The 15,587-nt window shown below is 41.1% G+C and overlaps 1 protein-coding gene across 1 annotated transcript; it reads right to left on the reverse strand.

Moving 5' to 3' along the window:
• Positions 1-244: 244 nt before the first annotated feature.
• LOC148375041 (uncharacterized) lies at positions 245-8,775 on the reverse strand. Its single transcript, XM_088343723.1, has 3 exons — positions 8,450-8,775; positions 4,195-4,277; positions 245-4,069 (listed from the first exon to the last, which is right to left on the reverse strand). Exon 3 carries the CDS (start codon positions 3,810-3,812, stop codon positions 2,031-2,033), a length of 1,782 nt encoding a protein of 593 aa, XP_088199849.1. The 5' UTR covers positions 3,813-4,069; positions 4,195-4,277; positions 8,450-8,775; the 3' UTR covers positions 245-2,030.
• Between the last annotated feature and the right edge of the window lie 6,812 nt (positions 8,776-15,587).

A 15,587-nucleotide genomic window follows, 5' to 3' on the forward strand; every position in this document is an offset into this window, starting at 1 on the left:
CACTCTAGGCACTAACTGAAGCGAGCATAACATTAGCAATGAGTATTTTAAGCTTCTTTCGTTTTCAATCAGTCCAGCTTTCTGTGAGAAGACAATTTTTTTATTTGGCCCTCTGACAAATTCACTTTGACATTCCAGTTCTAAACAATCAGAGTGTGAGGATGCTTCCCACATTATAGTGGAGTTGTCAATTCAGTTATTATCCTGACCAATTAACAAAAACAAGCAAATCAAAAACATTCCATTGGGTCAACATTCTTTTTATTTCCGTTTACGATCTTGAAATGCTCCCACCTTCATTAGTGTTGTCCCTCACATATTCATATCACAAGAAGATTTCGCTGACCGGCCATCTACAAACTGCACTTTGAGCTCTACCGGTGTCCTTTTTTCTATGTCTTTTTCATAAAAAACATTGTCAGCAAAACCACAAACTCATTGATTAATACACAATCAAAAGAGGGAGGGGGACGCAAGTGTAGGGGTCAGGGTTATGAGTCAAATACAGTCATTACAGTCAATAGGAAAAACGACACAGTATAGGGGACGGAACAACACCTTGACGGAAAAAAGGCTATAAAGTTGATGAAATAAACATTACAGTGTTGTTCAAGGGTGAGGGGACTTTACATTTATACACAAGTGTCAAAAAGCCAGACATGGTACATATACTTTTGTTTTACTTGGATCCAGTGCAGGCTACAGGCTGCAGTAGAGCTGCATTGAGTACTGGATACTGGAGGTTTTTTTTATCCAAAACCAAATTTGAACTTCTAGTGTTTGTCATTATATCAAGATGTGTCGTGTCTTCACTTGATTGGGTGAATTTCAACTCCAGCTCAAACTCACGACTGCAGTGGATCTTAAAGATCTGTACACATTCAGTCTATGCTCATGTTGGCTTTTTATACAGTGGTGGCCAAGTGAAGTTGAGGGAAATAAATACATTGGGCCAGTGAATGGTGACAACAGATATGGTTGATAAAGCTCAAATAAACTCAAGGCTCGTAGCCTGCAGCTGGTGAAATCCACCACATATTTAAAGGCTGGTTCGAGGTTAAGAAATCCAAAACGTTTTAATGAGGCACTCGGCCCAGGAAACAAAATGTTCTCCATTCAGTGCTGGTGGCCCTCCGAAGCGGACAGCCTTATCTGTGTAAACAGCTCATCGACAAATTATTTGTGCTAAAGCTTAACAATCACGGGAGGCATTTTGAATCGAGTGGGTCCTGCAGCAACAGCTGACAGAGCGGCTACTCAGTGATTTCATTTCGATTCCTTAAAGGATAATCGTTTGAATTTTTTAGTCCTTGCAGGTTTGCTGCTTTTGTATTCATTGTAAAATATAGATTTAGATTAGATACATATATTCATATGTCACAGTAATATACAAAACAAGTGCTTCAAAAATAAAGGTGATGCAAATCTTTTATGAACTAAAAGGGTGAGGGGAGGGGGGACATTATAGAGGTAGGGTCCGGGAAGAGGTATGGAACTTGGATTTTGTAATCTTGATGGTGTTCAAGCTTCTTTGGTCAAAGGAACATCCCAAGAGTACATTTGCATTTCGATTGAATTAAGGCATTTAAAACCAAACATGCTTGCCTGCAGTCAGATACGCAGAAAAATTATCGTGCGGATAAAGCTTTAAAAAAATCGCTTTACATTCGTTTCGGATCCAAATGTGCTTTGAGAGTTAGTGAAAAAAAAGGGCAACTGAAAAAAAGCACATAGTTCCATCCCTCCTCTCATCTCATTAAAAAAAGTGCTTCTGTTGGTATGGAGAGAATATAAAAAAAAAACAAATCTGTACACTATATACAAGTATGTTACAGTCCTCCAAGTCATCAAGTCCAGCCTTTTTTGAGACTTTGAGGTGAGGGGTGTAAAATAGGCCAACTTCATGTACCAAGGGGCATGGAAGGGTGATCATGGGCCAAGGCATTATGGCAGGACAATGACAGGGGACAGATTGTCTTTGTTGTACGTATGGCTGAAGAATTCTCAGCTAAGACCACACTTGAATCAACTTATTCTCGCTTCTTATTCCGTCGTACGCCGGTCTCCTTCTTGCAGTTGTGCTTCCGTCCGCATTCCCCTTCTGATGCTGACTTGTTGATGTCCACGCCTGGTTTTTCTGTATGACTGTTAGACTGTGGCGACAGGGATAGATAAGGATGTTGAGGGAGGGGTGGCGACGCAGCAGAGGGAGGGGTTGTTGGGGACTCTTGGCCAGAGCAATGACCGCCGCTGCTCCCGGAGCTTATGGCCCGATGTTTGAGCCGAAGTTTGTGGGGCAACGCTGTCGTCTTCACCTCCCCCTGGGGATCACGGCCCTGGGTCTGAGATGAACTCTGCGAGGAGAGTTGAGGGGAGGGGGGCTCGTGGATACCGTTGAGAAGTTGGCTGGGGTAGTTGTCAGAGCAGGAGGAGGAAGGAAATTCATCGTCATCGGTGGATGCGTCTTTGTCAGAGCTCCTTGGGTCTCCTTCACTGGAGGAAGTGTCTTTACTGGAGGAGCATGATGGGCCTTGATAATAGGCCTCATTAAGAAATTCACCCTCATAGCTAAGGACAGGTGGCTCCTCGTCTTGGGCACCAAGGTACGAAGCAGGTGGTTGGCGGTGATACAGGTGTGACTGGCTGACTTCCTCCGCCTGTTTGTGGCTAAATTCTCGGGACAAATGAGATGCCTGCTCCTCCGAAGGGCTCTGCTGGTTTGATAGGCAAGTTCTGTAACCTTGCCCGTCTTCATTGTGGTTGAGTGCAAACTCATAGAGAGCGGGTTCTAAAGTTTTCCTCTCGAGTTGCTTCAACACTTCAGGAGGATGTTCGGCGGTGTTCTCTGCAAAGGCAGGGGGTTGACGGCCTGTGCGGGCCTGACTGCTCTGCAAATCTTGGGAGCGTGCCAAGCTATCCACAGGACAAAAGAGGATGACGCTTCTCTGGGCAGCGGGTGGTTGTGGGGTGACAGTGGAAACATGCTCTTCGTGAGGTTTGGGTTGCTGGAGATGCTGTTGTTGCTGTTGCTGCTGGCTGTGATAAGTGACCTCCATTTCCTTAGAATGCTGCTGGAGCTGGTGATGAGTGGGAATGGATGCCAGACCCCGATGGATGTTGAACATGATTTGAGTGGTGGTGCCGTTGGTGATATCCATCTCCAGCCTGTCACCTTCCTGCTTAATCTCGAAAGGAATCGGCTCCGGGCTGTCTCTGGATGATCCATCTGACATGTCAGACAGGGAACCACGAGGCGAGAACTTCAGCATCTGCCTGTGGCCTTCGCCGAGCCCGGACTGTTCCGTTTCAGAAGAGTCCGAGTTGATCATCACCTGAGAACTGCTGGAATAGCCGCTGGAGTAGTACTGAGACGATGTTGATGAAGAGGAACCTCCGTTTCCTGTGTTGCTGCTTCCCTCCATCTGTTGGCTTTTTTCAATATAGGAAGCAGTGCTAATCAGACCAAAGCGTAGCTTCAATTGGAGTAGTTCTGTCTTGAGTCTCATATTTTCATCATTCAGGGCAATGACTCTGTTCTCTAAGACCATGTCGTTGAGACGGCGCTTCTCCCGGGAGCGCTTGGCCGCCTCATTGTTCTTGCGGCGTTTCTCCCAGTAAGAAGCATCTTTCTTCTCGTCTGAAATGAATTCACGCTTTCGCCTGCAGGTCAGGTTGGGTTTAGGTTTGATGATGCGGCCCATGCGAGGCGGAGCCCCTTGGAGAGGGGTCAGAGATTCTTCATAACCAGCGAAGGTCTCAAGGCAATTTATGTTATTTCCTGAGTTTTTGAGGGCTGAAGTTAGACTCTCCATTCTTTTCAGGTGGTAGCCAGTTTGCACTGTAGATTGAAGAATGGGTCAGGAGAGGTGGGGAATCACCCTTAAAAGCTCCTCGAAGAACTTAGTTCGTCTATTGATTTCAAGTTCAGGGACAACAGGAGGGAAGTCAAGTGTCCAAATTAGCCAAAAAAATCAAGAACAACTGCAGCCCAGCAAAGGACACCCTCATTTATACACTTGTGGGTTGGAGTTCAGTGATGCTTTTGCCAATACTGGTTGGGACACCAAATCTGAAATTGAAATATATAAAACCTGTTTAGTGACAAGTATTTGATATAATGGGTCACTGAGATAAGCCATAAGGTGCGTGTTACAGATGTGCATCCAAACAGCAGCCTGTAAGCCTGCAATTTACCTTGATTTGCCAGTCCCTTGGGGAATCTCGCTGTCTTTTCCCTTGTCCTCTGGTCTCCCTTTTGTTGAAGTCAGGATTAAAAGCTGTAGATGAAAAACAAACCAAAATTGGAGATATGATTATTTTTGTAAGATTTTTATAAAAGAATACAAACTGTCATGTTAAGGCCTTTTCTTGTTTTTGTGTTTGGCGACCAAAGACTATTGTTTTAGCGTAGCTGGCGGTGTCCCATGGCAATGAGAAGTGGGTTGACCGCACTGCCCGACCCCTGCACTTTGCGATTGATCTGCTCTGTCTGAGACCCTAGGACCTCTGACCTTTTGCCTGGCATGTTGACTTCCGTAACATGGTCGCTAGGTTCATAGCGAGGCTGACGGTCCCATTTTTAACTCATAAACCGAAATTTAGTCCCAAAAGACCTGGAGGAAAATACATAATATACTGTAGTGTCAGCAGGCTGAATGCTCAAATTAAGTCGGTCAAAACTGTATATCAATAGAAGATCATCTTTTCCAGAGAGAAAGAACCAGTGTAAACACCCTTGAAAAACGGGCCCCTGCCACTCCCCTATTCATTCAGTTACAGAAGAATGTGTCTGCATTCTTCACCAAAACAACTTAACGTCGAATCAATGATGCCGGGAGAGCAGATAAGGCAGACAAAAGCAAGCCGCAAGTGCGGGTTTAGGACAAAAGGAGGCCGAAACCGGGACAAGGGAGTTTAATGTATAATTTTGTGTATCTGAGGTAGGTTGGGGTGTGAGTCATTTATAAAAAAAAGAAAAAAAAAAAGGTAAAGGACCCCTGGACACAAAGCATGAAGGCGGTACATGTTTTGATGATGTACACGTCACGGGTTGCAAGGTTAGTTTGACTTTAAGCTGTCGCCATAAATAAACCTCTTTTGGATCAGTGACTAAGTCTTGTATGAATATAGACATCAATCAAATGGGATGAAAAGTTGAGTAACATATGTGGATCATGTAACAGTGGCTCTATAATAAGGTCTGATCTGTGTGTGAATTCACATCTGCTTTTTTGGGTTACCTAAAAAGTAATTTCTATTGTCATTATTATGTAACAAATAATCCCAGTCATCATGTACATTTATCCAAATACATGCATTTTAATTAAATCAGTTAAAAACCGGTTTGAGCCACTGAATTTTATCCCTTGCCTTTCTGGTTTGGACTGGATTTGATTTTTTTCCCGTCCGTTGCGTGGCGTAATGGTTTGAGGTTATCCTCGTGAGCCTTTGACATGTGGCAGCAGGGAGACAGAATAGGACAAGACACGTTCCGCAGCATGTCCCACTGACCCAGAAAGTCCATTTGCCTACACGGTACAGAATCTAGGTCAGCAGAACTGCAACGAGACGCAGCGCTAAGAGAAGAAGAAAAATGGAAGAAAGACTTTTGGGGGGGGGGGGCAGTGGGCGAGCTGAATTACAACATGCTTTGAACCCATAGGAGGGAGCGAGCGAGCGAAGACAAAGAAATGAATCAAAACAGATTGCAGCAAAGAGGGGTAATTGGGGAAAGGCGCGGGGGGTGTGGGGGGGGGGGGGGGGGGCAACAATGTTGCTATTACATCAACAGAAGGAATGTGTCACCCATTGCGAAAAAGGAGGGTGGACAATCACATAAGACTCCGGAGCCCCAACAGTCAATGGACTGTAACGTCATCCAAAGCAGATTATCAGTCGCCTATTTAAAAGGCTGTGGGTGACGAAGTGAGCGTCTCAAGGTCTTTGTTTTGTCTCTCTCACCTTACTGAACAGGCAAATGAGTGCGCCTGTTTTATTTGTACGACTAACCGGCATTTAGGACTCATATACAAACGGATTAGGCTCAACAAGCAAACCTGATCTGCTGATATAAATACTTGCCCATGACCTATTTAATTCATCATAGACATCACGTGTCCTAGTGGCACTTGTGGAATGATAGCACAGGAGGGGGGGTTAAAAGCAGTGCTCGTTCAAGTACACCGCAAGCCTAAATGTGGTAACACGTACTGGAAACAGTGGATTGAGTTCAACCCTTGCACGTGTGACTGTGGAGCGTTTCAGGAAATAGAAAAAGGCACATGCCTGAAAAGAAGGGGATGATGAAACATAACGACCCAACCCTCCCAAAACACACAGAGAGAAGTGCGGGCACTCTGAGTGAAGTTTGCGGTGATAACCAAGTCGGGTTTGAGCGCATTAGAAATCTGGGTTCAGAATATCCAATAAAAATGAAAAAAATGGAGGGCTATTGGGGGTTAAAAGAAAGGCTGCCAGTAAGGTGGAGTCCAATCGAAACAGAACCCTTGTTCCAAGAACACGCAGCTTTATCACTCCCCTCTCTCTGGAAAAGGGAAAAAAAGCCAAGTGACTCAGTCCATGTGTTGCAGCAGTCACATGTGCTGCCTTGGCCTACTAAACGCCACACTTGGCTTGCAATTGCAGCAACCACCGCAAGGCAATGACAAAGCACAGCACTAATCTTTTTTTCAGCGCACACGTGTTTGGGAACCCAGACTGTTAATTTTTATTCACCCAGTTCACTTTCAGTGAAAGTTTTGCCCTTTTGGGCAGGGGGGCAATGAGCATTCCATTCTGTGCTTGCGACAGCTCATCACGACTATGCCTTGCTTTTGCGCTTCACCTCACTGCTGCCCCCTCCCACAGGAGTGATGTGACCTACATTTATAGCTGGCATGGAGACCCACTGTACGCTACCTGATTAGAAGCGCCTCTGCCACAGGGTACCTACGCACACCATCACTTTGCTTGATTTGCATAATAACCCATTAAAAGGCTATTTAAACTCTTTTGTTTATTGACATTATGTAAAATTACTATTTGCAGTCATGTCTTGCTGAGAAGCACAGAGGCTGCAAGGAAATGCTCCACTGTTCTTTATGTTAAAACATAATTATACAGTAAATTGAAAGGTGTCTCTGACATGCCATAAACCCAGAAAGGTTAAGTGGGGTAACAGAAAGCACGAGATGGGCAATGTTCTAAAAAATAGTCAAAATACCAACAGCTATGCATTTGTTTTCTTTATACTAAATTTCAAGAGATGATAAAAAATAATAAAAGAAGTCCGTGTGCATGCATTCTTTGTTGTTGCCTAACAAATTGCGATCACGCAGGATCATCTCTTCATTAGCTTTAAACTATTCCACAATAAAATAGCTTTAAAATAGACTCTGCGTTAAGATATGTAAAAAAAGACCCTGATCTGACCTACATTTTATCCAGATGTCGCACATCTCACCTCACAGCAGTAGCAGTTACCCAAACCCGTGAACTTCACCATTCTTCCATCTATCAGTATATGGGTAATTAAGAAAAATATCTGTATCCAAGCTCAATAAGGAGGCACTGGTGTCTCGATCACGACTGACTTAGCGCTTCCCTGTTTGTTCTGGAGTCTTATTTGGGCGGGGGCTGAAGGGTTAAGCTGCAGGACCGCACAACCGCGTTAACCTTTACAAAGGAGCAGCTACACGTGACACGGTGAAGTGTGGCTGCCGAGCCGAGCTGCTCTACTTTTCTGCACCGACTAGCCTACTAACCCACAAATAGGTTGCTTTGGATTGACTTAAAGCAGGGGCCACAATTTTGAAAAAGCAATAACGGACAAAAAAATTATCAACAGAAACAAATATGTCTAGAGATGTAAAAAAATAAAAGCCTTATAAAAAACGATTTTTAAATTAAAATAAAAAGTGATTCATAAATAACAACTAGTCATTCTGTATTTAATACTTCAGAAAAATACCAATACATTATTTCCCTCACCCAATCTTCATATTCAAACATTTCTAGAAAATCTCAGGGGCAGCGCTAAAGAGTCACACACGCCCCTGCTTAATGGCATTCCATAACTAAGAGTAAATAAATTTGACATTAAATGATAATAATAACGAAAATAATAAAGACAATAATGGGTTCCAATACCATTGAGACCCTAGTAAGGAGAAGTGGTGCAGAAAACGGATGGATGAAAACAATAATTATTTTTCTTATAATGATAATTGTTGTTCTTCTGTTATTACACTATTATTGGAGTATATATTTTTAATGTTAAAATAAATAAATACAAAAAAAAAAACATGACTCTTCGTAACCTCCCCCAGAGACCCGCACACAATTGACATTGAGAAAATAGGAACTTCTGTTCAAATAAGCGATCGCGTTACTTTAGATAAAAGACCACACGCGAAACATAATAAAATATGAAAATGACCGTTAAACTCACCCGAATGTACAGATTATAGACTCCACAAATCCGCGTAGCGTGTGCCGTAACCTCATTTTACTAAACAGGCATCCGCCAAATTGCTCCAATCCAAGTGGACTCGGTTGAGTGGTCGGTGTAAAGAGGATCGCGAGCACTCTGAATCTTGTTTAGAGTGCCTTGCTCATGTCATGTTTGCTCCAATTCCTCCCTCTCTCCATTTCCACTTCTCTCTTGTTTCTAAATGTATGTTAGTAGGTCAGTTGTTGCATAACAGGACGCTTTGGGTGCCTAGTCACGTTTTTTGTTTCTTCGGCTGCTTCGAACCGCCCCTCCTCTCTCCTCTCTCGTCGCCTTCGAATCCGGTTGCACAAGGTATCCGAGGGGCGGAGCTAAATCCTCGAAAAACCCTCATTCCGGACTACGTACTAGATTACGGACAGTAAACGTTTATTGTTTTTTTCTATTTTTATTTTTAAGAGAAGCTTGAACAATAGAAGGCATAATGGTGGTGGCAGAAGCGTGCAATGGCGTCACACTACTAGTATACTAAGCGTGGTCACGTGGCATTGCTTGTCTGGAAGTATACCTATTAAACGCCACTTTCCCCCCTGCTGGCTCAAAACTGTACTGCTCTGCGACACCATTCTGAGCTGTCAAGGCCAGAAAGGGACAGTACTTGACCTACATAGAGACTGGACGCTTTCTTGAACCAAATAATTATTCAATAGCCCTTGATGATGTCCCTCATTGTGTCATCTAATTGTGCAACATTTTATGTCCAGTATGGAAATCAATGTACATTTCCAGGTCACATACCTGTCAACCTCCAGGGCTCCATGCACTTACAAACTGTCGTATTTTCCCTTACAAAATACAAAATAACCTGACACCATATTTTTTTTTCAAACGTGTTTATTTATGTAGTTTAACATGTTATATTCTACATGTGATTTGTTATATCATATATATTGTTAATTAACATTTGGTTGTGAGATATTGAGTTGCTCGACATGAATGACATGAAAAGTTCAAAAACTAAGTAGCTTGGACGTTCACTGTAGAAGGAAAAAATACATGCAAATATAATTAAGTAGACTTTTAGTATTAAAATTATTAATTAATTTTCTGCATTAAATTATTGTTTGTAATATACTGATAAAAAGGATAACCACAAACCTGTCTTTTTTATTGTCTCCTTTTATATTTCCTTTTTTTCTTATTTTCTTCATACAACATAATAAGTCGTAGTATAATGCATCAAAGCAAGTAAGCTGTTTGAGAGCCGGCTTTCTTTAATGAGTTGAGCCATAAAAGCCGGTTCTCTAAAAAGAGACTGACTTCCTTTCACTACACAACTACAACATGGATGCAATGGGAAATCCCCAGGCGGCAGACGCATGCACACAGTAGCATCAAAAGCTCGCTTTGTTTGCAACGACAAAAACGATACGGAGATAGAGGCTACCGCGGCGAACTCGTTTGACTTGATTTATTTGCCGTTTCGTGATAGTCGGTGTATATCGGAGGGTACCCATATTTGACACATTTGCGTTTTTCCGTACCAATTTTCTTGTACGTTGTGCACGTCTTAAAATGCATAATAAAGGTACTTTGTACGTCAAAAACGTACAGGTTGACAGGTATGTCATTGTGTCATCTGATTGTGCAACATTTTATGTCCAATATGGAAATCAACGTACATTTCCAAGTTAAGCCAAGTCATGTTTATTTGTATAGCCCATAACTCAGACATGTCCACAGCCTTGCCAGTTACGGCCCGTGATCAAATTTTTAGAGGACCATGACCTATGTTATAAAATTAATAATATATGACACACCAGTAATGTTTAACGCAGTATAAAATACATTTGTAACCCCTCTAAAAATGGCTCAATCTCACTAGATGATGGCAGTAGCCCTTTGGCAACCTTGTTCTCGGCTTGGTGTGAGAATTTTAGCACACCCCATTTCTGACATCGGGACTGTAAATAAAAGTCAAGTCAAGTCATGTTTATTTGTGACACCCTTAATCACAAAGTCTCAAAGGGCTGCACAGACCAAATATTATTGTAAACAACAGACTATTATGACACCACCCCCTGATCTAAAACCTACATGAGGGCAAATAATGCTCAGATATTGTCAACATAAAATTAAGGTTATTCATATGCTATAGTATAGAAGTGTGTTTTAAGCTTAGATTTAAACATTTCCACTGAGGTTGCAGATCGAATCTCAGGGGGAAGAGCATTCAACAGCACCGGGGCCCGAATGGAGAACGCTCTCGAACCTGCGGATCTCTTCTTGGCTCTTGGGATCATTATGGACCAGCATTTTCAGAGCGAGGGCTCCGGACCGACACCTAGGGAAAAAATTAAATCTGAAAAAAATAAAGGAAAGTTAATTTCGAGGGCAGCCGCCTCCAGGACAAGTGAAATTTGGAATGTTTTTTTACTGAAATCCGAACAACTGAAAAGTATGTTTTCCCAAGTGTTAATCCAACCGTTATAGCTCCGTTTGTGATTCAGCTGGATTCCGAAACTGGAAGTCAAACACGCTGGCAGGGTTTGAAAGCGAGGACACCCTCCTGACAAAGCCCCTGAAACACTTTTCCGATCTATGAGACTGAGGAGTTGTACTCCCAAAACATTGACTGGGTATCAATTGTACCAGTGCTGCCAAATGGGACAGGGACAAACCAGTTTGTTAGCACAGAGGGCTGAAGTTATTATGCCACTGAGGCATTTTCTTCAGCTTTGGCCATCTGAACATTTAAATGGAGTTGGTCAGAGCTAATTTATGTAAGATAGTGTACTTGTTTGTTGCCTTTGTTGGTACGCTGTGTTCCAAAGTACTTGGCATGTTGTCCATTGTTACAAGTATTCCTTCACAAAAAATACTCACCTCTATAAGACGGGCTTTTAAAAAAAAGATATATATATATATATATGGGTACAGTGGTACCCCTTCATACAAACCCCTCTCAACACGAGAATTTTGATATACGAGTTTTATTTGCGACAAACATTTTGCTATATTAAGGAAAATCCAGTTCACGAGAAGTGCAAGAGGCTGCTACTAGAGAACGCTCACCACCAGCATCAGCTGGTTCCAGTTTGCGCATCCAAACCATGAGGCAAAATTACATATTGATAAAAAATTGTGTGCATGTTTATTAAAGTTACAGTAACTTTAATTTGAAGTGTACAGTAATTGCTTATATACCACCAACAATCTCTTGAGCTTATATTTGTCAACCTCAACCAATTGTCTCTGTATTAATCTTTGTATTAATGGTTGAAATTCCCCATATTCAGTCAAGTCAAGTCAAGTCATGTTTATTTGTATAGCCCTTAATCACAAAGAGTCTCAAAGGGCTGCACAGATCAAAGACTATTGCAAACTACAGACTATTATGACACCATCCCCTCATCTAAAACCTACATGAGGGCAAATAATACACATACAGTATTATCAACATAGAATATAGGTTATTCATATGCTATAGAGTAGAAGTGTGTTTTAAGCTTAGATTTAAACATTTCCACTGAGGTTGCAGATCGAATCTCAGGGGGAAGAGCATTCCACAGCACCGGGCCTGAATGGAGAACGCTCTCGAACCTGCGGATCTCTTCTTGGCTCTTGGGATCACTAGTAGACCAGTGTTTTCAGAGCGAAGGCTCCGGACCGGAACATAGGGGGTAATTAAATCTGAAAGATATGAGGGAGCAAGTCCATGCATGATTTTGTATAATACCAAGAGAACCTTAAAATCACATCTTAAGCTAACAGGGAGCCAATGCAGGTTAGCTAAGTTAAGCTTCAGTTATAATAAAGCTTGCAAACACATCACGGCAACTATTCACAGCAAGACGAACTATGTAGAATATCTCGATGATATTAGCTATCTCCTCTGACGTTGTCGTCTGCTACCAGTGACCGAGACGATCTGGATGAGAGCCGAAATGGGCAAGAAAAGAGCTTTTTTAATAGTCCTTTTTCTCGTACAAAACTTGTTATAGGGTGTACACACTTTGAAATGATCAAAAACATATGAAACAAGGGAAATGTATAAGTTGACAGGTATGCAATCTCCTTCACTACCACCCACCGCTTCCTTCGTACCACACATACTTGTTCGTTACGGGGGCTCCCTACATCGTAAGAACTAATATTACCCTTTCATTTTATTCCTTAATACCTTTTCCTTTAGCCTATTACTGTATTTTTTAATGTATAATGTGTATACTACTATTTTAACATGTTTTAAGTGAACAGGAAGATGTGTTTATAGCTAATTAGGGTTCATTTGGATGCTTTTGGGAGAACAGGAACAGACAAATTAGCTTTTGATTCTTTTATTAGCTTTATTTCATGTTTATGTCTGGACTGGAAGGGAATTACCTTGATGCTGAGGTTTTTGAGTTCTACCTTGCCCTCATGTAAGTTTTAGATCAGGGGATGGTGTAACAGTAGTTTGTTTTTTATTTTATCTAAATGGCTAAACCCCGAAATGCAGAGATGTGCGATTGGAGTAGAATGCAGGTGGCATAGGCAGGGCACGGGCTGGCTGGAATGGGACAGGAACCATATCTGGGGAGATGAGATTAGGTAAGAATGGAACTTACAAAAAGAAAGTCTTGTTAAGAGATGTGGTCTAAGGCAGGGAATTCACCAGTCGATATTTGCAGCAGCAGCCAAGTTATATAGTCTGTTGATTATAGGTGTGTGTCGTCAGAGCAGCAGTCAGCCACGCCCCCTCCCCACCCACTACCTGCAGGAAAACAGAGAAAAGAACCAAACACAAAAAGCAAGAACACGACATTGTAGTCTCTACAGCCCCGTGAGGCATCTTGTGATTGAGGGCTATAAAAAAATAAACATGACTTGATTTGTTTATTAAAAACACAATCTAGCTGTTTAATCATTATTTTTCGTTTGCACGTCTGTCTCAAGTCTACACTTAAAGTTTCACAAATGAGTCTTCTCTGAGTGCCCAAATGTGAGATATTACTAGCATCATTCCCACAATGTGTAATTTAAAAAAAACAATCATCCTTAAAGGTAGATTGCAAAATATTTGACCTCTAAATGGCGCTGTATTGTTTAATGCGAATGATAGGCAGTGGCAAATGAGCACAGCGTAGCACCAATATGTCAGAGAAAACATGGCGGTATGGATACATTGGCCTATTATTCAAATCAATGTTTTTTTTTTTTTTTTACTGAATGAGGGTTTTTCGTACCACTAAGAGGTACTAATTGTCACACGCTGTCCCTTTAAGTGCTTTTCTTTGTTTGCCCTCCACAGATGAAGCTGACAAATAGCATCGAAGAGGTCGGAGATTGGCTGCATGTGTGCACCGATGCCCCTCCTCCATCAATACACACATTCTTCCTCCGCCTCTATGTTATCCCTTTCTTCTTCTTTTTTTAATTTTGCACCCCATCCTTATCCCCACCCGAGGAGCCCCCAACTCTGTCTGCAAGCGTTCCCATGGCAACTGTCGCACTGCCTGCCTAGCAACAGGCTTTATCCTTTCACTGAAAGAACGACGATGGGGAGGTGGGAGAGGGAACTAGGGGGTTGTGGGAGTTACGTTGACCTGAATAGTAACATATCTAGGTGCCTCCATTAAATCAAACTCTTTCTTTCATCTGGCTTCGCATCTTCAGGATCTTTCACACATGGGCTGCCTTTTTACTTCAATTCCAACACAAGAGTTCAATATAAAGGGACAGTGTGTAATATTTAGCACCTTCTAGTGGTGAAATGAAAATACATTTCATTCATTACGGTAAAGAAAATGGATTTTAATGATAAGTAAAAATACATGAACTATAACATAAATATGCATTTTTTTGAATGAGAAATTTGTATTTATTTGACATAAAATGTGGCTCGCATAGAGAAAGCTGACACATTTGTTGGCCATCTTGTTTCTACAGGTGCCGCAAAAAATGTTTTTGTTTTCCTCTTTTTTCTGCTCAATATTTCCCTTTTTATTTTCATTTTTCTTAGGTGTTTTCCTTTGTCTTATTTATTCTTTCCTTTATTCTCTTATTTTTTTCTTGTTTTTCTTACTTTTCTTTCTCCCATTGTTTATTCTTTTCTGTCTTTCTTGTTTCTTTTTGTCTTAGTTTTTTCTTTTTCTTCTTTCTTTCTTTCTTTCTTTCTTTCTTTCTTTCTTTCTTTCTTTCTTTCTTTCTTTCTTTCTTTCTTTTATGGTAACCATGGAAACCAGTACTGTCTGTTTCACGTGGGGGTGTAAAACCCTAACCCAACATACGGTGGTGACTCTAAGACCCTGTTTTAAGGGAACCAAGAACAGTGAACTATGTGGAGGAGTGAAATCATATCTTTTAATAATTTGGTTTTCATTTTGTTTTGGTAATGATTTTCAGTAGTATGTCTTTATTTTACTAAATATTTGTAACCCTACCCCCCTTTTTAGTTTGTATCTCCGCTTAAATACTTGCAGTTTACCGGTACATAATCATAATAGAAAATAAGAATATATCAATATATCAATAACAAAAGTTATTTTATTATAGGTATTTTTTGAAAATATTTTTATCATCGGTAGCATTTCTCAGTGTTTCCAACACAGCAAAACACTAATATAAATAAGTGAAACAAATTGTAATAACAGTTAAACTAACCTAAAATAACCCGACATTAGGAACATTTTAAACACTTCATTCAAGTTTTGATTAAATTGTTAAATTAAAGCAGATATACTCCAATACATTTATCCTTGGATTTATCAAACCAATAGAAATACTTATCTCGACCTACCAATTGTAACCAAATGCCACGGATTTTAATTTTGGATTTAGGAGAGGGCGGTGGACAAGGCGAGATGCCATTGTCTTTGCTGCCCTCGTCTGGACAACATGAGGAAAATAGTGTTATTAAAAAATCAGGCAACGCCAGTTGATTTTTTCATTTTTGCTTTATCGTTGACGGCAAAAAGATTGCTCGAATGATTTCAGCAGCATTGGGCAGACTACAATACCAATACCTCATTCCAGATTTACGACAGATTTTGTAATCAATTTATTTTACGTCCCAGACAAATATTGCTCATTCAAGGAGTACCGGTACTTTAAATATAGAACAAAAAACATTAAGATACAAATAAATACACACCAG

Source organism: Urocampus carinirostris, chromosome 1 (genome assembly GCF_059441175.1).
Source record: "Urocampus carinirostris isolate Australia breed hairy pipefish chromosome 1, RoL_Ucar_1.0, whole genome shotgun sequence".
Lineage (NCBI taxonomy): Eukaryota > Metazoa > Chordata > Actinopteri > Syngnathiformes > Syngnathidae > Urocampus > Urocampus carinirostris.